The sequence below is a fragment of the Oryza brachyantha genome, chromosome 4 (assembly GCF_000231095.2).
Source record: "Oryza brachyantha chromosome 4, ObraRS2, whole genome shotgun sequence".
NCBI classification, from domain to species: Eukaryota; Viridiplantae; Streptophyta; class Magnoliopsida; order Poales; family Poaceae; genus Oryza; species Oryza brachyantha.
The window spans coordinates 5,731,627-5,754,830 of NC_023166.2; the positions used below are offsets into that span (position 1 = coordinate 5,731,627).

Genomic DNA, 23,204 nt, shown 5'->3' on the forward strand with positions numbered 1-23,204 from the left:
TCGTTTCAAGTGTTTATATAGGGAGACAGAGAATAGAATAGCTTATTCTAATAGGTATGAATATTTTAAAGTTGTGTCACAGGTTACAAGGTCATTTTAGTAAAGCCCATGATTCCATGGTTATTAGAGGAGCCATCTGGTTTCATTACCTAAGGCTAGTCTCAATGCCTAATTTCACTACACAGTTTCAAAATAGTTACCTTAATGAAACGATGCATGAAAAAGCTACTTATAGTGCAGCGTTTTATTGTACCATTTCTAAAACTAAATAAGACATTTAATTACTGTTAAAAGTTAGGATCATATGCACCAAATGCATCGTGTAGCCATTTCTACATAGTTGCTCTCAAATATTTGCAAACATCTAGGCCGCGTTCGGGAGATGTTAGATAAGTTAACTTACCCCGGCGCAAAAAAACGTAGTAATAGATTAATACATAATTAATTAATTATTAAAAAAATTATAAAATAGATTAATATGATTTTTTAAAACAACTTTTCTATAGAAAATTTTTGTAAAAAATACACCGTTTAACAGTTTGGGAAGCGTGCGTATGGAAAACGAGACGGGTAAGTTAACTTATGGCTGCCGGCGAATGCGGCCCTAGCATAGCGGCAACAAAAGCAAACAGTAGCATCCATTCACGCAATTATAAACTGCATTCGTTTTCACATTCTGATAACTGGAGCAGCTAGATAAATAAGCGTAGTTCAGGTAACTGCATCCACATGGCAAAAGATGACATAGTTCAGGTAACTGGATTGAAATATATAAATAACCGAGCTGCGCCCATGGCAAAAGATGACAGATAAGTGGAGAAAAAATGACGATAAGCATTGAATCAACACTGCAGATAAATTGTCACCGGCAAATTGGCACCCTGCAAATAAATTGAGCATTCAGACATTTACAACTGCACCGTGCAGATAAATACTCAAAAATAAAAACAGTTCAGCAATAGTTATGTCGGACTAAATGTAGATAGTGCTCTTGTATTAACCTACTTGTTGCTAAATTGCAGAAAGTGCCTTACGACCAGTAGGTAACTGAACAACTTATGAATTTATTGAATAATCAATCACTGAAGATAGCAAGGGCTTGAACTGAATATGAGCAGCAGCTTTATTTACTGAACAACGAAAATACCCCGTCGGAGTCATCAACACGTTCGCATTTTTTTTCATGAGCTGGCCAGTATAAAATTGTGTGCCCGTGGAATCAACAGCCCACTTCTCCAATGAATAAATTATAAATACCAGACAAAACGGAAGAAGAACACAGAAGTACAGAACCCTGAAATCATACCATCTTGTCTGCTCAAGGCAAGACGACCGCAGGAGCTTCTTCTGAAATGGGCTTCCGCCTCTTCAGATGCCACCATTTTCTTCTCCTACATGTGTGCTGGCTACACTCCGGGTCGGGGATTTCTCGCGGCTGCATCCCGGAGGAGAGGGCGGCGCTGATGGAGATCAGGTCTTCCCTGACGAGGGCACAGTCGGAGCAGCCCGTTTCTTGGTCTCGCCAGAGCGACCGCTGCTCGTGGGAGAGGGTGAGATGCAGCAGCAGCAGCAGCAGCCGGCGTATCGATCCCTGAGGGTGGACCATGCTGGATGGATCTCAACATGACCATCTTTTCGTCGTTCTGCGAGCTTCAGCTACTGGATTTGTCTCGGAACGGCGCTAATTTCAGTTTTTCTGGCTAAGAAACTTTGGCAAGCTTGAAAATATAGACCTGTCAGGGAATGCCAATTTGGTTGTTCACTTGTTCGGGTGAAATTCCCTGGATGGGTACCTCCATTTCAATTGAAAGCACTGAGGCTTTCTGGGTGTAAGCTTGACAAGAGCACCATTGCAGAGCCACGTTTCCTGCGCACACAGATCTAATCGTCTGGAAATGCTTGACCTGTCCAACAATAACTTGCCAGGAAGAATGCCCAATTGGCTGCTCACAGATCAGGCGACAATTGTGTACCTGGATCTTTCAAATAACTTGCTAGATGGATCACTGGATATGACGTTGCAAGAGCAATTTAATCTACAGTTCATGATTATTGTTGGAGTGTACAAAGTGAATTGTCCGTCTTTCCCTACAGCTTAGGCTTTTAGGTGTAACTGGCTGGTACATGCAACTTAACATGGTATCAGAGTCAGAGGTTTCGAGTTGCAGTGTCTACTCCAATATTCCACGCGCGAAACTTAAAGGAGTCTCGCGTGTAGGGAGTATATAAAGTGAATTGTCCGTTTTTCCCTATCAGCTTTAAGCTTTTCGAATCATTGGATTTGTCAAACAACAAATTTACAGGAGAAGTTGCAGCATGCTTGTTCAGTGATTGTTGTAAACTGAAAATACTAAAAGTCTCGAACAACAATCTCGGGGGCATGATACTGCGTGGAGCTAGCAACTTGTCCTCCGTGTGGGCGATATACCTAGACAACAACAAATTTGAAGGAAGTCTCCCCATCAATCTTTCAGGCAATGTAAAAATCATAGATTTACATGATAACAACATTTCTGGGAGACTGGACACTTCATTTTGGAAACTTTCTTCACTTACAGCTTTGAGTCTTGCTGGCAATAGTTTAACAGGTGAAATTCGCAATGAATTTTGTAATTTAACAAGTGTTCAACTGCTAGATCTTTCAGATAACAATTTCGCTGGGCCGTTACCAAACTGCAGCAGTGCAATACCACTCAATTTTCTGAACATGTCCGGCAATTCCCTGTCAGGCTCTGCGAATGCCCTTTTCAATTCATCCTACATTGAAGCCTTGGATCTCAGTTATAATCAGTTCACAGGTAACCTCAAATGGACACGAAAACTGTCCGAAATCAGTCTCCTTTTGTTACGAATGAACAAATTTGAGGGGCAGACAGGCCCGGCCCTGGGGCAGGGCGAGCGGTGCAACCGCCCAGGGCCCCGCCGAGCCGAGGGCCCCTGAGCTTGCATACTTAGCGTGTAATTAGATATTTTTCGTTGTTAGCTATGTACTGTATCCTGCGTGTCATGCAACAAACATCATTGGTTGGCTGTGGAAAGCAAATTCACTACATGGATTAGTTCAACCAGCATGCATGGCTCTATTCCCAAGACAATAATTATCACTAATTTTAGTGCTACAATTACTGGATAAATAGATGTCATTGATTATTCCCACAAATACTTTAAAAAAATTTTGACATCATTGTTAATTCATAGCACTATAAGTTGCTGTCTCTAAATACGATGGGCAACTCTTCTACTAGCATTTTTCTTTAAGCAGCAACATCTTAAATTTTTTAGACTTGTGGTAGAATTAATAGAATTAAATCGTTAGTTGAAATTACTTGCTATTTTATGTTTTCACAATCTAACAAATATTCACTCCGGTTATAAATATTTGACCTTTTGGGTCAAGATTAAGTCAAGCATAAAAAATTATCATTAAATTTACATTAGAATAAATTTAAGAAAACAGTATATATGATTTATTTTACTTACAACAAACATGTAGGTACGATTAATTTAATACGGGTACTCTATAGTTTTATGGACCCTAATTTTTATCTCGCTCAAAGCCCATAAAATATTAAGCAATTTTACCATCCTTAAGGAGATACCAAGAGATACCACTGTTTTCTATGCGAAGGTACTAAATTTTACATAGAAAACAGTAGTACCTCCTCAAAGATAGGAAAAATGCTCTAAAATATTAGGACTGGCCCTGTGGAAAGATCTCTTCAGATCTCTGCCATCTCCGGTACTTGAAGATTGTTGATTTAGCACACAAGTACACAACAGATTTTCAGGTTCAGTACCACCTTGTATCTCAGTCACATTCCTTTCAACATCCTCCCCATTCTAGATTATCAAGGGCTTTGGCCCACGACCAGTTTTAGGCCCCCTTTGATTCAAAGGATTTTCATAGTAATTTTTAGAGAATTTTATTCCTATAAAATTTTTTCTATAAAGCTCTTTGAATCAAAGAAACGAATCCTATGAAATTCGTATGGAATGTATCTTCCTATGCAAGTTTTGGAGGAAATTTAACAAGAGGTTGAACCTCATGGAAAAAATCCTTTGAGTCTATATCTCTCCTCAAAGTCCTGTGTTTTTTCTGTGGTCCAATCAAACAGTCATTCCTATGTTTTTCCTGTGTTTTGCAATCCTCTGTTTTACACCTACATTCCTGTCATCCTATATTTTTTTTATTTATGTGTTTATTTCATTTATGTGATTCTATTTTATTTATGTGATTCAAAGGGGCCCTTAGTTTCTTTGGAGGCCAGTTTAAGTATTCATCATCCTATTTATACGACAGTCACTATGATATGAAAGGCTTCACCTTTACGACTAAAGGCAACACATACACGTATGGACACAACATCTTCGTTTTGATGTCTGGCATTGATTTATCTGCAAACATGTTGTCAGGCGAGGTTCCAGAAGAGCTAGGAAATCCGAGTCATATCAAGTCCCTGAATTTGTCCTACAATTTCCTTACTGGCAAGATCCCTGCAACCTTTGCAAAAATGAGCGAGGTCGAAAGCTTGGATCTTTCCCATAACAGGCTGATTGGGCCAATACCATGGCAATTAACTCGGTTATCATCTTTGGAAGTGTTCTCAGTGGCATATAACAACTTGTCAGGGTGTTGTGAAACCAAGGGTGTTTTGAATCGTGTTGTGATGAAAAAATTGGCTGATTCGTCTGAGTGTGTTGGACTAACGAGGGTCAGGTCGTGAAATATGTGCCCGCAAAACGATGGTTCGGATTGTTTGTGTGCATGTGCTTAAGGTCAACCTTGGTTAACGATAGATCGGGATAAAACTCAAGGGAGTTGTAGTCTAGCATGATCGAGGGCGTCGGGTGGCAAGGTGGGACACAGGCGTATACGCAATAGATGAGCATCATGCGGAAGTGTCGGATTTTGCGAAAAAATTCAAAGAAAAGAGAGTACACGTGCATGGCTGCATGCATGTACTTACATGGGAGAGTTGACCTGGTCAACTTATCACACATGCATGGCAGGATCGGCTAGCTAGCTTGACTACGTATTGTGTGCATGCATGTACGCATGCAAGTCGATCACAAGCGGAGGTGTGCGAGCAGGCGTGCATGAGGACGCGCGCGCCGAGCGGTGTGCTTGGCTGCTGACGAGCGGGCCCAGGCCACAGCAAGCGGAGGTTGTTCGGTCACTGATGGGTGGACTCGGCCGGAACCAGAGGCGTGCGAGTGCATGCGGGCGGAAGCGATGGCGCACGGCTCGGTGCACTTGAAGCTGACTGGAGGGCCCGGACGGCAGCGGAGGCTCGCGGAGTAGGCTGACTTGGTGTTCGCTGGCGAGTGGGCCCCGGGGGCAGCGCAGGAGTGCGCGCTCGCATGGCTGGAGCCGAGCCGATCCGATCCTCCCGTGCTCGCGGTGTATCCAGCTGGAAGGTGGATTTTCTGTGGCGTCCGGATCCTCCGTGACAGATCAGAAAAAGGCTATGTGACTCATTCTGGAGTACCGATTCTAGATCAAACGGCTGTGAGGACTTAGAGTAGCCGCTAAGTTTTCGGGGTATTTTGGTCATTTTCCAATGGAGGATCAACCCTATAAATAGTGGTGACATGATTGCTTGAGTTAGCAACTTTGTGATGGAAAGGAAAATGTTTTTTAGGGTGGTTTGTTACTCTAGTTTGTTTCGACCAGATGTAACAATAACTCTATTGTAAAATTGTTAAACTTGTGATCCAAGCTTTGTAAACTTCGTTTTAAGAAATGAAATTTGAAGTTTACTTGTGAATCAAAATTTTATTTACTGCATTTAAATTTTACCCTTTCCGCATTTAAATTCCTGTTATTTTCTGCTCTGTTTTATTTTTGATATCTCCATTCCTGTCCTACTATTTTCGCGAAGATATCTTTTTCGGAGTTTTTATCGAATTGGAATTTGTTCTCTCTTAATCTAGCTTGCTCAGTTGCTGTGAATTAAGACGAGATTTTCTTTTTGGGTGTAATTAAACTATAGTTATATTCACCTCCTCTATAGCCTAATCTGATCTTACAGGTGTGTGCCCAACACTGGTCAGTTTGGCTCATTTCAGATGGACAGCTATGAAGGGAACACCAACCTTATTAGATCATTGTCAACGCCAGATTTTAGTAAATCACCGCTATGGATTAATCTGTAATTAAACACCGAATCAGACAGGAAACATGGCAATCGGATAGAAGACCAGGCGGAATACGACTCGGAATCAGCCGATGAAGTCCGGATCGGATAAGAGATAGAGTCCGATTAGACCTCGAATGTTACATATAGATTTGGGAATAATCAGAGTCCGTGTAATTTAATTTTATCTATTAATTTCTTTTATCTCTAAGGTTGTTAGAGTTTGATCGGGACTTGTGTGTTAGAGATAGAATATATTTAGGAGTTTGTTATTTTTTTATCTATTAGAAGTTATACATCGTGTCCAACACAGCCTAGCCTCAACTCAAGGGTACAAAATATAAGCCCAGGGTCATTGTTTTTCATCTACACATCAATTAGATCAACTTCTTTTAGTGCATCGCCACCCTCTTGTCCAAGATTTTCAACTCCGGTAGAACTTGGCACCTGAGGCAGGGCTGCATTGCTTTGATCTCTGGCGGAGAGGTAAGTCCATCGTTCCGCCGGGCCACGGTAATCGCATCTGCTAGATTAGAACTGTCTCGGTTCGATCTGATATTCTAATCTAGTTGCGTGGTTGCTAGTTATCGTATCAGTTTCAACTTAGATCAATTTCGTGTTTTGAGTTGATCTGGTCGACCACTTTAGGCGATCTACGTGGGTTTGATATTTGTTGTTTGACATATTCAATCTAGTACTGTCTCGGTTAGGTCCGATCTAGTAGATTGCGTTTGTCAGATAGTTTATATCAGATCGATGTATTTTGTTTATTGTTTTATCAAAGTACCAGCCGATAAATTACCAGTCATCGGCTCATTGGCTTGATTGCAATCTAGATCTGTTTAGTATCTATCCTGACATTGCTAGGTTTAATCTTGAACTGTCTCGGTTGGGTCCGATCTTCTTTGATTATTCTTAGCAATCTGGGCTAGGTATTTTATAGATCTTGGTTGTTTGTCCGCCGTCTATAGCCGATGATTCTTGCCGATCTACATGCTTATCATATTTACATCAACAGAGTAGTTGATTGTTTTACTGCATTATTTCTATATCAATCGGCTTGATTTAATTAGATCAGCAGTTATTTATGTTGCATCGGCTTATGAGAATTACATGCAAATTGGTTTAAGCAATCGTAACACGCGATTCATTGTCTATTCCAAGTAATTCGTCGGTTTATTTATTAGCGTTATCGATCTTCATGTTTCCTATAATCATATCGTGCTCGATTGCATACTGTCTTGGTTAAGTCCAATCTCTGTATGTCTAGTTCAACCTGGTTATAGGGGTTTGTCCGATCGACTAAGATTAATAAGTAACTTAGCGGATTACGTTGGTCTAATATTAAATTTAACTTTATTTCGATCAAGTTTCTAGCCGATCCAAGTTTTTTTATTCTATCGGCTAATCGTTGCAGCATCAACATCTGATCGGCTGGATTATTAGTTACCTATCGGCTCAATAGCCGATCGGATTGTTTTACCATTCAACTTGTCACTTGCAGGATCAAACTAACTGGCACGCCCACGCATCCTTGTAATAATTTAGGTCCTGCGCTGGAGCTGTCTAAGATTAACTCCCAGACCTTCGTGTGTGACGCATCAACATTCATATTTTGACGTCAACCATCATGCACCTCTAATATAAGTCCTGCTGCACCCCGCAAAATGGAAGGTAAGGTATTAGAGGATTTCAACCTAGTCTTCTACTCGGTGACTGTTGTTTCGTCCGTGTTGGCATTCCTTGCCACTGCCTGTTCTTCATTTTGCCGTTCCATTGGACGGTGCTGATAGGTAGTCAAGTCTCAAATTGTAAAAGAACAGAATACTTTGTGCAAAAGGCTTCCTGAGAATTCCCTACTCGCCAGCTTGTATGTAACCAAGAAAATAGCCAGAAGGAGAACCTGCTACCAAAATCTTATACATACTGCTTTCAACGCTGGGTTTGAATGAGTGGCTATCAATCTTTGAAAAGAAAAGGAATATGTACTGTCTTCATCATAACCTGCCTAAGCCAAAATTGGTGAGGAGACAGTGCCATTGAAATTGTAAAGCGGCGAGAAGATTGCTAGTGATATGCCTAATGCATTAAAAGGCAATCATAGAGCTGATTATATCATATACCATGTTTACATATTTATCATGTATTATTTTTTGAAATATATAACTTATTATTTATTAATGAATATATGATTCATTTATAAGACTCTTTGTATTGTTAGTTACTATTTTAATTAAATATCACATATAGAACAATTGTGCTTAGATCAACACATGTATTAAGTGACGTTCATGTCCCATAAATCATGGTACGTCGATACCAAATTGATCAGGTGGACACTTGTTAGAGAACATGATATTGGATAGATCCAACGAAAGATAGTATGAGGGTTATACGTGATGTGCCATCAATGTTCTGACTGAGTGTTGATGTATAATTCTTAGAATTGAGATTATCATATTTCCCAACATATGTAGTGAATTTCTTATGAACTACTTAAAAACTACATCATGACAAGATAGTTATAAAAATAGTCTTGCATACGAAACATGCAGTGGAATATGAATAATCAAGATGAAATTTGCCCATCCATTAAAAAGATACCTCTAGGCCTCTCAAATAAAAATGTTTCCACTTATAAAGATGTAGATATTATTAAGATCTACAACTTTGATATATAACATGTCTCCATCTCAAGGTCATTTGCAAAATTTAAAAAATTAATTTTTCATCCAAAACATGTTATAACTAAGGCATTGTTTAAGTTTCCAGAAACTTTTCCCAAAAATATCACATCGAATCTTTAGACACCTAAATAGAGCATTAAATATAGATGAACATTAAAACTAATTATATAGTTATGGGGAAAATCGTGAGACGAATCTTTTGAGCCTAATTAGTATATGATTATCCATAAGTGTTACAGTAACACATATGTGCTAATAACGGATTAATTAGATTCAAAAGATTCGTCTCACTGTTTTCGGGTGGAATCTGAAATTTATTTTGTAATTAGATTAAGTTTAATATTTTAAATGTGGGACCGTACATATCGATGTGACTCATCTCCCAAAATTTTTTGGGAACTAAACAGGGCCTAACACGTTATGTTTGTGATGGGTCATACCCCTGCACCCGTCGTAGATAAGATGTATTCTCTTAAGCCCTGATTAGTTCCCAAAAAATTTCCCCTAAAAACATCACATCGAATCTTCGGACATCTAAATAGAGCATTACACATAGATAAAATGAAAAACTAATTGCACAACAATGTGAGAAATCGTAAGACGAATCTTTTAAACCTAATAGTCCATGATTAGCCATAAGTGCTATAGTAACTCAAATACGCTAATGACGGATTAATTAAGATCAAAAGATTCATCTCGCGGTTTCTAGGTGAGCCGTGGAATTTATTTTTTCATTTATGTCCAAAAACCCTTTCGACATCCGATCAAATGTCTGCTGTGATATGTAAAAATTTTTATTTCCCCAACTAAACACCCCCTTATCGTGACTCGCTACATTTTAAATCTACGACCCATCACATCTAAAAAAGGCTACATTCAAACCTATCAAAAGTGAGTTATCTCATAAGAGCAAGGCTAATAATATAGCCAACAAGCTGGCTATAAGACTTCTTATAGCCTTCTCTTAATCCACTCATATACTAGTTAGCTCTTTATCATTAATGCAGGACCCACATGTCACTCTCCCAGAATTTCTTGGTTCCTGTGCTCAAGCTGGCTACAAGCTAACAGCCTGCTTACACTCTCTCCTCCACATAAGCATATAGCTAACTTATAGTCTGCTATTATACTTGCTCTAACCTGTCAATGGCAATGACAGGACCGGACGCTACCACAAGGGGTGGCGTTTCATCTCCCGCTGCGGATCCTAGGGCCCGAGGTGGTGGAGACGTTGCAGGCGTGTAGCCTTATCGAAGGAATAACTCAAGTGGTGGCGGCGAGGCAGCGGCAACAGTAATGTAGCCGCATCTGCCTTTTTCTAGACATGATCTAGATCCCCTGGATGGTTCATGCCTGGCCCTTGGCACCAACTTCCCCGTTCGACGCCACTTGAGTATAGGTACTACCATACTTCGATTTCTACCCCATGTTTTATAATCCTAAGCTAGCATTGTTTGGGGTTGTTTCAGCTCTCCAAACTCGTTAGAAACAATCGGACTTATCAGCAGACCCAGGCCGCGTTCGGCAGTTATGTTACCCCTCTCGTTTTTCGTGCGCACGCTCCCCGAATTGCTAAACGATGTATTTTTTGTAAAAAATTTTATAGGAAAGTTGCTTTAAAAAATCATATTAGTTTATTTCATTTTTTTAATAATTAATAATTAATTAATCATGTACTAATCCATTGCTATGTTTTCCACGCCGGATAAGTTAACTTACCCCTCTACCTAACGAACGCGACCCCAATCATCTTGCTGTCTCATGACTGTAGTACGCTTGGTTTGGCTAGTGACTCGTAAGTCTTTGGTGACCTAATCCTAAAAATTCCCAATTTCTAATTTTCAATCCTAGTTTTGGTGCGTAGGTCTAATTTATCTAGTATGCACACTAAACTAAATTGTATTTTTTTTACATCTTACATCTATATATTATTATATAGTATTTGAATTTTCAACCCACATCGTATACAATCGGGTTATAATAGCTTTATCTACTATTTGAACTTTCAAGCCAAGTCTTATGCAATTGGGTTAGAGAATATGACCCGGACATTAAAAACATATAATTTTATTTACTAAGTGAATATTTTTTTTGTTCTGTTCTATGTTGGTGTAAAATATTTTATGGAGTATAAATTGTTATCGATTTATTTTGTCACTAAAGTTTAGTACATCATCTATTCCAAAATGCGAGCACGAACCAAACCATTTGATATGTCTACACATATTCTCTCACACGAACCATAGCATTCTGGCATAAATCACTTCTATTTTGCACAAACTATACTATTTTTGCACGTATTTTGCCTAACAGCTAAATCCATATATTTTCTTATAGATGGATAGGCCATGGATGCATGATACGATGAGATCTCACCTATCGTACATGCCGGAAGTCAACAAATTTCTTACGACGGCCAAGACACATGTTTTGAGATAGAATATGAACGAAATATGTTGTCCATGCGTCGTTTGTGAACCGGAATGTCTGGTCAAGTAGTGATATAATAAGGTCACTTCTAGTGAAGCGGAGTTTTATGAAATAGTACAAGGTTTGGTCTTGTCACGATGCAATCGTTGGGTCCCATGAAGAAGGTTCTTTGTTGTCATGTGATATGGATAAAGAACATACAAAAGAGGTCAGTTGAGCCAGTCCAGTCGAGCCACATAGTGTCATTGTATAGATGGTGTGGCAGAAGAATTGTACGTAGCGGAGATGTTGTATCATGTCGAACCAAAAGTCTAGTCGGGTATATGTTGACGTCGAAAATGATCTAACAATGTGTCACACACGAAGGCCTAAGAGTCAATCTTAGACAGCTCCAGTGCAGGACCTAAATTCTTAGAAGGAGCACGGGCGTGCCAATCAGTTTGATCCTGCAACTGACAAGATAAGAAGTAAAACAAGCCGATCGGCTATCGAGCCGATAGGTGAATAAATATCCAGCCGATCAGATGTTGATGATGCAACGGTTAGCCGATAGGATAAACGATCGGCTATAAAAAGCTTAGATCAGCTAGAAACTTGATAGAAATAGAATTAAATTAAATATTAGACCAATGTAATCCGCCAAGTTACTTATTAATCTAAGTCAATCGAACAAGCCCCTATAACCAGATCGAACTAGACGTACATAGATTGGACTTAACCAAGACAGTATGCAGTTGAGCACGATATGATTATAGGAAATATGAAGATCGATAAGGCTAATAAATAAACCGACGAATTACTTGGAATAAACAATGAATCGCGTGTTACGATTGGCTAAACCCAACTTGTATGTAATTCTCATAAACCGATGCAACATAAATAACTGCCGATCCAACTAAATCAAGTCGATTGGTATAGAAATAATGCAGTAAATCAATCGGCTACTCTATTGATGTAAATATGATAAACATGTAGATCGGCAAAAATCATCGGCTATAAACGGCGGTTAAACAACCAAGATCTGTAAAATACCTAGCCCAGATTGCTAAGAATAATCATAGAAGATCGGACCTAACCAAGACAATTCAAGATTAAACCTAGCAATTTTAGAATAGATACTAAACAGATCTAGATTGCAATCAAGCCAATGAGCCGATGACTGGTAACTTATCGGCTGGTACTCTAATAAAACAATAAACAAAATACATGGATATGATATAAACCATCTGACAAACATAATCTACTAGAGCGGACCGAACCGAGACAATACTAGATTGAATATGTCAAACGGCAAATATCAAACCCATGTAGATCGTCCAAAGTGGTCGACCAGATCAACTAAAAACACGAAAGTGATTTAGGTTAAAACTGATACGATAACTAGCAATCACATAACTAGATTAGAAGATCAGACCGAACCGAGATAGTTCTTATCTAGTCGAACGATTACCGTGGCTCGGCGGAACGTAGGACTTACCCCTCTGCCGGAGATCGAAACGATGCAGCCCCATGTTAGGTGCTAAGTTCCGCCGGAGTTGAAAACCTCGGACAAGATGATGGGGATGCGCTGAAAGAAATTTATCTAATTGATTGGTAGATAGTTTACAATGACCCTGAGCATGTATATTTATACCCTCGGGTGGATGCTAGTCCATGTCGGACACGACATATGACTCCTAATAGATAAAAACAAACTCTATTTCTAGCACGACATGGTTTCTAATAGATAAAAGAAAATAAACAAGTCCCGATCAGACTCTAATCTCTTAGAGATAAAATTCTAACTAACTCTAACTACTAGATAAAATTACGCCGCTAAGCCTTGGTCTTCACGATTTCCTGTTGAATTCGAACTCTTCTGGATAAAATTTCTATCATCGATTGCACATTTCTTTATCCGAATGCAATACGAAAATTTATCAAATTTTAGTGTTAACAGTACAACAAAAGAGTTAGATAATTATATGGAGTTGCAGAAGGTTGCATATGACCTGCTATATGATGAATCAAAAGGGCCGCGAATGGGAGAATGGACTATATTGCAGTTAGTTCTTGAACTACTAAAATGAAAGGCTACCAATGGATGCTCCGACAGAAGTCTCAATGATCTAGTGGGTGTTCTACCATCCAACCCCGGTATCAACGCGTGCACGCTGTAGCGAAATCTTCCTAAAAACAAAAAACCACAAAACTAAAAAAAAATTCCCCAGGACCCCAACTGGCAACTGCTGCCTACTGCCCGCACGACTGCCAGCTACTCCTACGTACCAGCTGATCCATGTGCCTACTGCTTTGCTCGCTGCCACTTGCCCACCTTGCCGTCGGCTACCGCATTGCCCTGAGTCAACAACCTATGCAAGTACGTGCTAGTCTCTATACAGCCTCCCGCTTTCCTCGGCCTCTCCAGTCTCCTCTGTCGTGTTCACGGCCTCCGCATAAGCTATGGTTCCAATGCAATCCAACGCAGCACACAACTAGAACCAGCCCATGGGCCACACCCTAGCACATATACACACCAAGAGAATTCACCTACTAGTGCACTATGGACAGTATAGAAGTATTATGGTATGTTCAGTATGTATGTAGGCTGTGTTCGATAGCAGGGTGAGAGGGTTAGTTATCCGGTATGAAAAACGTGCTAATAAATTAGTGCATGATTAATTAATTATTAATTATTAAAAAAATATAAAATAGATTATATGATTTTTTAAAACAATTTTCCTATAGAAAATTTTTAAAAAAATATACTGTTTAACAGTTCGGGAAACGTGCGCGCGAAAAACGAGAGTGGTTAAATAACTTACCGCTGTAGTCGAACGCGGCCCTAGTGGCAAATCCAAATTTTGGCATGTCAAAATATATAAGTTGTGTTTAGTTTGATACATAAACAAGTTTTGACATAGTTTTATGAGTGAAACTTTTTCTAGAATTATCAAATGTTGGTAATGCTATGATGGTAGTTTAGTTTATTACCTACCAAAATTTTGGCAATACCAATATTTGAAATGGTTGATTTTAGTAGCAAACTGAATAGACCCTTAATGACTTAAACAATGCATACTAGCCATCGATTTTTTTATTGAACACATCTTTTGATATTTATTTTTCATAATAAACCATCGAAAACATATTTATGAAATCCGCACCACCTGACCACACCATCCATCTAGTATAATAATATAATACTTTTGTACCATAATATGTTAGAATGACAATATTTTTTACTGTCATTTTTGTTGGCATGGCAGCAAGTGCAACCACGCCAGCGGAACAGTCATGGCAGCGTTGTTGCCACTTGCCAGCAACGCTAGTATGGCAAAACGGTGTATATTTTAAAAATAAGTTTTGGATGATTTATTTTTATAAATAAATATTAAAAGGTGCAAGGAAATACCATAAGGAACAAAGTTCTCAGCCAACCTGGTGCGTTCATTGGGTCGGTTATGAACAATTTGTACATATTTATTATGTACAACAATTGTGGTATTTAAATACTCAAAAGTGGGGACAACCGAATAGGTTTTCTAAAGCACCATGCTTAAAGTTTGGCAAATTACCCAAGAAAAAAAAGTAGGGACAGCCGAATAGGTTCTCTAAGAGCTAAGTTCAGTAGTATAGCCAACTGCTAGCTATAATTTATCTAAAGCTAATTTATACGATAGTTACCTACAAAGCAGCAATACATAGTCCCACATGTCATACACACCGTGTCTTGGAGTCCGTGCTGCAGTTGACTAAAAATTAGTAGCACACCTCTCTTCTATCTCCCCTTTTATCTTTTTAAAATATGCTTATAGTTGGCTCCCCTTTTATCTCTTTAAAATATGTTTATGGTTGACGTATAGCCTGCTACTGTACCTACTCTAAACCACCGTGCTTATAGCAGGTACAATAGCAGACTATAAGCCAGCTATAAGCATATTTTAAAGAGACAGGAGGAGAGATAAGGGAGATGAGCTATTAATTTATAGTCAGCTGCACACGTACTCCAAGACAGATTATATGTATGACATGTGTGACTATGTACTAATGTTGCGACTATGAATTAGCTATTAGATTGGTTGTAGATGAATTAGAGCTCGAATAGTTAGCTATAATGCTCTTAAAGTTTGGCAAATTGCCCAAGAGAAATTATATCTTTGGGGTTCTCAAAAAAAAATCATATCTTTGGGTGCGAGAATTTCTGGGCCATAGTACGATCGCGCGACGTTAGCGCCAAGAATTCGTCCAGTGCTGTGACGGACGAACCACCGCCCTCCAGTGCTCGGCCAATCATCTCCCGGATCTCGTCGGCGCGCCGTCGCATCGTGTCCCCCACCGCCGTGCTGCTCCCCATCACTTCCTCCACGGCGTCGGCCAGCCTCTGCCGCCCCGGCGCCGGCGAGCCGGGCCCGTTCCCGCGGGACACCTCCACGCACGCGCCCCACTGTTCCTCCAGCATCCGGGCATTGAAGAACTGGTCCGCCATGAGCTTCCACGCGAGGATGGGCAGGCCGTGCGCGAGGCTCTCCAGCGCCGAGTTCCAGCCGCAGTGGCTCAGGAACGCGCCGGTGGCGCGGTGCGCGAGGATGATCACCTGCGGAGCCCAGCCGTGGATGAGGAGGCCGGTGTTCTTAGCGCGCGCCCGCTCCACGAATCCTTCCGGCATCGGTGGCCGCTCGACGCTGAACGCGCCGCCGTTGGTGTCGAACCCCACCGGCGGCCGTATGGCCCAGACGAACGGCCGGCCGGTGAGCTCCAGTGCAGCGGCGAGGTCGACCATCTGGTCGAGCCTTAGAGTGTTGATGGACCCGAATGATATGTACAGCACTGACCTCTCTTCTTGGGCGTCCAGCCACCGGATGACATCGGCGGCGTCACCGTCGCCGGCGTCGGCGTGGTTGGAGCGCACGAGAGGGCCGATGGGATAGACAGGGACGCCCATCGTTCTTCGAAGCATGCGCATCCCGGCCGTTTCGAGCTCCTCCATCGTGTTGATGAGAACCGCGTCGGTGTCGTACCCGGCCGATATCTGCCGGCGGTGGAAGCCCGACCACCGGTCCGTGCCGTCGGCGTCGAGGAGGTGCCGCGGAAGCTGGGACCGGTGGACGGCGACCTCCGGGTGGTCCGGCAAGAAGAACGCGTCGTCACCGGGCGCGCGCCGGTGCGGCTGGTGGTTCCACAGCGAGTGGTACACCACGGCGCCGAGCGCGCCGCAGGAGACGAAGATGGCGTGCGCGGCGCCGTGCCGGCGCGCCACGGCGGAGGTCCACGCGAGGAAGGGGTCGGCGATGACGCAGACCCTCGCGCCGGCGCCGCCCGCCCCGTCGTCGCCGGTCAAGTCGCGGACGAAGCCGTCGAAGCCTTCCTGGAGCGACCCCGACTCGGTGGCCTCGAACAGCTCGATGAAGCGGTGGACCGGGACGGTGTCGGCGGACTCGCCGTGGCCCGGCAGGCCGTGCTCGGCGGGCACGAAGGGCAAGGCGTGGAACCGGAGATACTGCGCCGTAGGGGAGCCGGCGGAGCCGCAGCGGAGGCCTTCCACGTTGCGCGGGGTGGAGACGAGGGTGATGTCGGCCGTGGGGTGGGCGCGGTGGAGGAAGGCGGCGAGCGAGAGGAAGGCGGAGAAGTGGCCCTGCCCTGGGAACGGGAAGAGGACGATGCGAATGCTGCCATCGCTGGTCATGGTGAACGTGTCATTCTGATCTGGGAGGTTCTCCCTAGTCACTCGAGCGAGACGAAGCACGGCACGATATAGGGTCACGTTCCGAGAGTCTTGTTCGTATCTTTCATCCCTGGCTATAGTAATTTAGTTGGACTTATTTGGTTGCTGGTATAAGTCTATTCTAGATGACTTTAGATTATGTTTGATTGGTTGTATCTCTAGATATTATATATAAGAGATAGTGTTTGGTTGGATATTTAGACCCAGAGTACAGTGACCTCTTCTTAAGAATGGTGAGGTTACCACGTGATTGACTCTAGTGAAAAAAAATTAAGCCCGAGTGATCAAATTGCCAAATATATTTAAATTTATTTTTAAAACTTTGACATGCATCTCCCATAGATCGTCTGATCAACTTTTCTTGATTAGTACACATTAATCGACGAGAAATTCACTTCTTAATTAGTACACATTAATCGACGAGAAATTCACTGCTCGGAGTCTTCCGGACGACCCCACATTGCTCATCGGCCAACATATACATAAACTACAGCAAATAGGACAACGGCATTTGGCCCTCTGTTTTTTACAAGGTTAATTGAACATTTCATTTAATTCCACACAGGGCATATATCACTCCAATTGAAGAAAACGTATAATCCACAAATTTTGCACAATATACAGATCCCATGTAGCCATGTGTAAACCCAACAATTACATGGACAGATCACAATGGACAATCCACATATTCTTTTGGAGTATGTATAAACCCAACACTGATTACATGGAGCTATTCAAATGTTACAAGTTCTGAATCCACCCCTCTGCCAATGCTGTACAATGTTAGAGTTTTTGCACGGTTCAGATCTTTGATAGGCACTGTCTGCCACCCATTTCCTTTTTGCACATTCACAAGCTGAGTTAAAAACAAGATTCTGTCAAAACGATTTATGTTTGGAAACAATCACTGATGCTAGGAATTGCCTTGCAATAATTGTGATCCATGTCATCCCCTTCATCTTCCATACTGCACTTCACATTCAATGGTACTTCCTCTCTGGATTAGTTATACAATGATGCTACACAGGATGTAGTGAAGAATGGATATAACTATAACTAAAAAAAACAAGTTCATAGTTCAGAAAGTTTGACCCGCAGATAAACTGCAGAAGCCAGTTTATCAATATATCATTCTACATGAAATGGACAATTCATATGACAGTAAAATCTACTTCTCGTTAAATAACGAGAAGCTGCTGAATATGTGATTGCGTTGTTTGAACAACACTGGAACAAAAATAGCGATTAATAGCAAAGAAGAAAATTTTTGCATACCAATCAGAGAAACTAATTATAGTACTAGATGAGATGGTGCAGGCAACGAAACAGACCCATAGATGGCCATCAGGCACGCCCGGCCAGGCACACGTGCCTACTCCCGGGCCGGCATGGCCCAATAGCCAGACCGGGCCGTGCCGTACCGACCCACGTGCTACATCCACCGCCCAGCTACGACCTAACAAGCCTCGGGCCATGCCGGGCCGGCCCGAAAGCACGATGGGCCGAAGCATAAATAAGTCTATGGCCGCGTTTGTCTCCCTCAGGTAAGTTAACTTACCTTCTTGTTTTTCACGCGCACGTTACCCGAACTGCTAAATGGTATATTTTTCGCAAAAAAATTCTTTAGAAAAGGTTTTTTATAATCATATTAATCTATTTTATATTTTTTTAATAATTAATAATTAATTAATCATGTAATAATCTATTACTACGTGTCGGGGTAAGTTAACTTACCTCCCTTACAAACGAACGCGGCCTATATTGTCTCCCTTACCTCTTTGGGCTGCGCGAATAAATCTATTTTTCGTCCCTGTTTTTTGGGCCGTGGTTTTATGGCTAAGATAAGTTTATTTTACATATCTCTTATTTTAAGCTAAGCCTTACATAACTAAATTAAGTCTATTTTAGATCCTTTATTTTCTTTTCATCCATCAGACTATGCCGAGCCGGCCCATGTGCCAAGCCATCGGCCCAGACACGACCCAACAGTCGGGCCGTGCCAGACCAAATGGCCGTGCTATGGGCCGAGCCATTGGGCCTCGGGCCATATGGCCAGCTATAGGCACGAGCAACGAAGCAAGAGCAAATCTTTGAAAACAGATATATTTAAAAGGGTCCGGATCCTCCCCATTACAACAGAGAACTGTTGGACGGTGCAACAGTAAAAATTCCACGAACAGTTCACAAGTGCTGTAGCTACATGTTTTGGTACTGTAGCACTAAAATATGGTCCAATCATTTTTGATCCGGCGACTAAAAAGGTCCAAATTCATGGTACTGTTCACCTGAGGATCCCATTCAATTTAAAAGGCCTATAGAAAAGTTGTTTTATAAAATAATATCAATCTGCTACTGTGTTTTTTTTCGATTATCAATCTATCTAAACAATGCGGCCTTAGTTGATTTCTAGATTTATATTTAACTATTTATCTTATTAAAAGTATATAAGTCTTAATTATTTTGTTACGATTTAATTATTACTAAAGAAACTTTAAAATGAGTTATAATTTTGTATAGTTTTACAAAAGTTTTGAATAACATGACTGGTCAAATGTACACTTGAAAGTCAAAAGTGTCAAATAACAAAAAAAATAACAAAAAAAAAGTACTATCCGGATCTGTATCTTATAGGGTTTTCTTATCATCCTTATAAGTACTTTGAGATATCAAAAATTTTAGTATAAAATTCTAGTATCTCAAGGTGCATTGTATGTTAAAATACTAAATTTTTACACTGAAAAATATGGTACCGTAAGGTATTTTTTCAATGATATTAAAAAAGCTCGTATCTTATAGTCCCTCCATGAAAAATAGACATTTCTACCATTTCAATGTTATCCCAGAATATAAGGGCTTATTTATTTTGAAAGAATTTTCGTCTATATGAATTGGAAAACTGAAAGTTGAAGTGGTGTTCTTTTGCCTATATTTTCCTTGGCTTTTACGCCCAAGCTTACCAAAAGGGTAAACGATGTTTTTTTTTTCAAAAAGCTTGTATATATAAGTTAATCATGTCACCCTTTCAAATTAGATTTTGAACTTTGTAGTAAATTTCATCGTTTATAATTTTAAATAGCTATAAAAATTGATTAATCTTTCATTAGTTATCACCAAAAGAATACAACCTAAGAATAGCAATTTACTCCAATCCTATGGGAAAACTAAACCTTAGAAATTGTCAAAAAAGTGCATTCGGTTGCATCTTACAAAAATGTAGGAATCTGACAGTTGAAATATTATATTTTATGATTGAAGGAACTGGCAACTGAGAATCTAGAGTCGGGAGCAACATGCCTCAGCAAGGCAAAAATCAAAAGGTTCTAAGAGCCTCTCCAAGAGAATATTAATATTTTGCTATCAAAAACTTATATTAGATTCATCAAAAAAATATTAGATATAAAAATTCAACAACAATCTAAAAATAAATAACTTGTATTAGGAACCCATATTTTTGCCCAAATTTAGAATACAACTGAGATAATTTTAGGCATGAGTAAATATTAGGAATGTATTTGGTAACCTGTTGGAGATATATTTTCTAGTCCAATTTCTAAATTTTGGTTTCATAGATTAATTTTAGACATATGTTGAAGATGCTTAAAGTCTGCATATAACAACGCAAGAAGAGGCACCTGATCTGCATGCAATCAACGTGTCCTTTGACGATCTTTGCTGCCATCCATCGCTGTCCGTCCTGCCCTTGAATTAATCACACTAAAATTTGCTACTTTTGTTTACTAGATTCAATCGAGAAAAGAAATCAATTGATATATGGAAAGCCGATTTCAATGAGAAATCATAAAATCGTGGCAAGACAATTTTTTCTATTTTTAAAAAATATCTGTTGTAATTAGGTAGAGTTTTATCTTATGTCCGATATGTACTTCTATCAACTCAATAGATGTATAAATATGTACACCAGAGACTCTTTGTAACCTGTCTGTACAACGTTTGAGCGGATCGTCATTCTTAGTTGTAGTTATTGACAGATCAGGCTCTCGAATGAGTCCGACCTCCACCACGTGAGTTAGATCTCGTCACCCAACGTGCTCTTATTCTCCTGTATATAATGGATTGATGATGAATAAGAAGATCGACCCCATTTCTCTTCCTCTGTGCCATTCCTCTCCCTCTGTCGTAGTTCTTCAATTCTCAACACGTTATCAGCACGCTCTTCCTAAAACACAAAGAGGAAAAGAAGAAGAAGAGAAACAGAAGGTACGGTGTCCTGGGTCTCCTCGCCATCGGCGATCTCCCGTCGCCTTCGACATCTTCTTCGCTGTACAAGGAGAATGCGCGATGGTCATCGGCACAATCTCCATCGCCGGCGTCACCATGGTGCTGCCTCCTCGCCATCGACTGCAGCCGACCACAGTGATCGACGGCGGCCATGGCAGCCCGTGCGCCGGCTATTGCCCGGCGCGGCGTCTGGCCTAGTGCAGGCGGTCGGCCATGGCGTGGCCCGGCACGGCGCGCGGCACTCCGGCGCTCGCGCGGACGGCAGCGGTTGGCGTCATGGACGGCAGGCAGTGGCGCGCGACGCGTGGCACTCCGGCGCGCGCGTGGGCATCGCGCTCGCGCGGCATGCGTGGCGTGGGCAGCGGCGGTTGCGCTGCATGGGAGCATCAGGCGGTGGCGGTTGCGCTGCATGGCGCAGCAATTTCGGGAGGCGGCGGCAACCCTGGTGCACACCCCAGGCCGGCTTGGCCCATCCCCCCCCCTGGCGCAAGCAACCAGGCCGGCTTGGCCCATGGCAGGCAGCGGCCCAACCTGGCTCAGCCCAAGGCCGGCTCTCCTCCCCGCAGGCCGACGCGCCTCCATCCGGTGGTGGGCTGAAATTCAACATTTGGGCCCACCACCACTTTTATTAGTTTTTATTTACCGTTAGCTTTTTAAATATTAGTTTGAATTAGTTTTTAGTCCCTTTAATTTCTGCAATTTACTAAAAGCAGTTTGTCAGTGTCATTACCTTCATATAATTGACTTTTTAGTCCCTGATGTTTATGATATTTACATCATTAAATATCCTGCTTTTACTAAATTCATTTATTGTCTTAAATAAAATGCATTCGCATATTATTTCAAGACATGCTCTACTTTCTCGCTTTATTAAAATTACAAAATTTTTTAAATTTTGTATTTTAATTTAGTAAATTCTCTTAATTATGTCACACATAATTAATGGAGAATTTAATGCATGTTTGACTTTAATAATTTGACTTGGCGATAAAACCACATGTAGATGGAGCCCTATATTTTGGTCACAAATGATCATTACTAGGCAGCGAAATTTTCGCCCATCATTAAGCGGTCTACATTATAAGATGATTATGAAGATGGAGTCCTAATATTTTTGGCCGCTAGCGGTCTTAAATTCAGGCAGCGAACATTTCGCCCATCACTAAAAAGGTCTACATCTTATAATAATACCTGCATGTGTTATTCCAAGGATATGTTTGAAAAACAATTGTATGGTCTATTACCTACGATCATTTTTCAACACATGACAAATTATGAGGTCTTACATTTCGCATTGAGATTACAACTTCTATATTAATTTACCTCTGTAAATTAATAAATGTTAATCATGATTGTAGGGACAATGACCATCAGAGAGTTCGATGAACTCGCCCTTGATGGGAGTAACTAACCAATTTGGGCTTCGGATATCAAGATAAACTTTGCTTCTCGTGGGATTATTAAAGCAATTGAGGACCCCGTTGATGGGGATCCGCCAGTTGAGGACAAGAAAATAATGACTGCCCTTTTTTTCCTTCGGCTTTATATCCATAAAGACCTCAAACATGAGTACATGTTAGAGATAAACCCTCCCACTTTATGGAAAGCTCTCAAAGAGCGTTATGATCAGCAAAAGGAACTCATTTGGCTTGAGGCTAATTTTGAGTGGTCTCAACTACGCCTACAGGATTTTAAAACTATGGTAGAGTTCAACCATGCTGTTCATCAGATTTGCTCCAAGTTGAAGTTTTGCGAAAAAGAGCCTACGGAGACAGAAAAGATAGAAAAAATTCTATCTACTATGCTTCCGGAGGGATAGGATACTGAATCAACAGTATCGAGCTCGATGCTAACAATTTCTAGAGGTATTCTCAGCTTATACATACATTGATTCAGGCAGAAAAAAATCATGAGCTTTCTTTCAAGAATGTTCAACAGCGCCCTCCTGGTTCTGCACCTCTGCCTGAGGTTCACTTCAATGCTAAGTATAATGCTGATAATATAAAA

At 41.1% G+C, this 23,204-nt stretch overlaps 1 protein-coding gene across 1 annotated transcript; it reads right to left on the reverse strand.

Annotated features, from left to right (window-relative positions):
* Positions 1-14,671: 14,671 nt before the first annotated feature.
* On the reverse strand, positions 14,672-17,044 carry LOC102702556 (UDP-glycosyltransferase 92A1-like). The gene has a single exon (XM_040523461.1). It carries the CDS (start codon positions 16,917-16,919, stop codon positions 15,414-15,416), a length of 1,506 nt encoding a protein of 501 aa, XP_040379395.1. The 5' UTR covers positions 16,920-17,044; the 3' UTR covers positions 14,672-15,413.
* Positions 17,045-23,204: the final 6,160 nt, after the last annotated feature.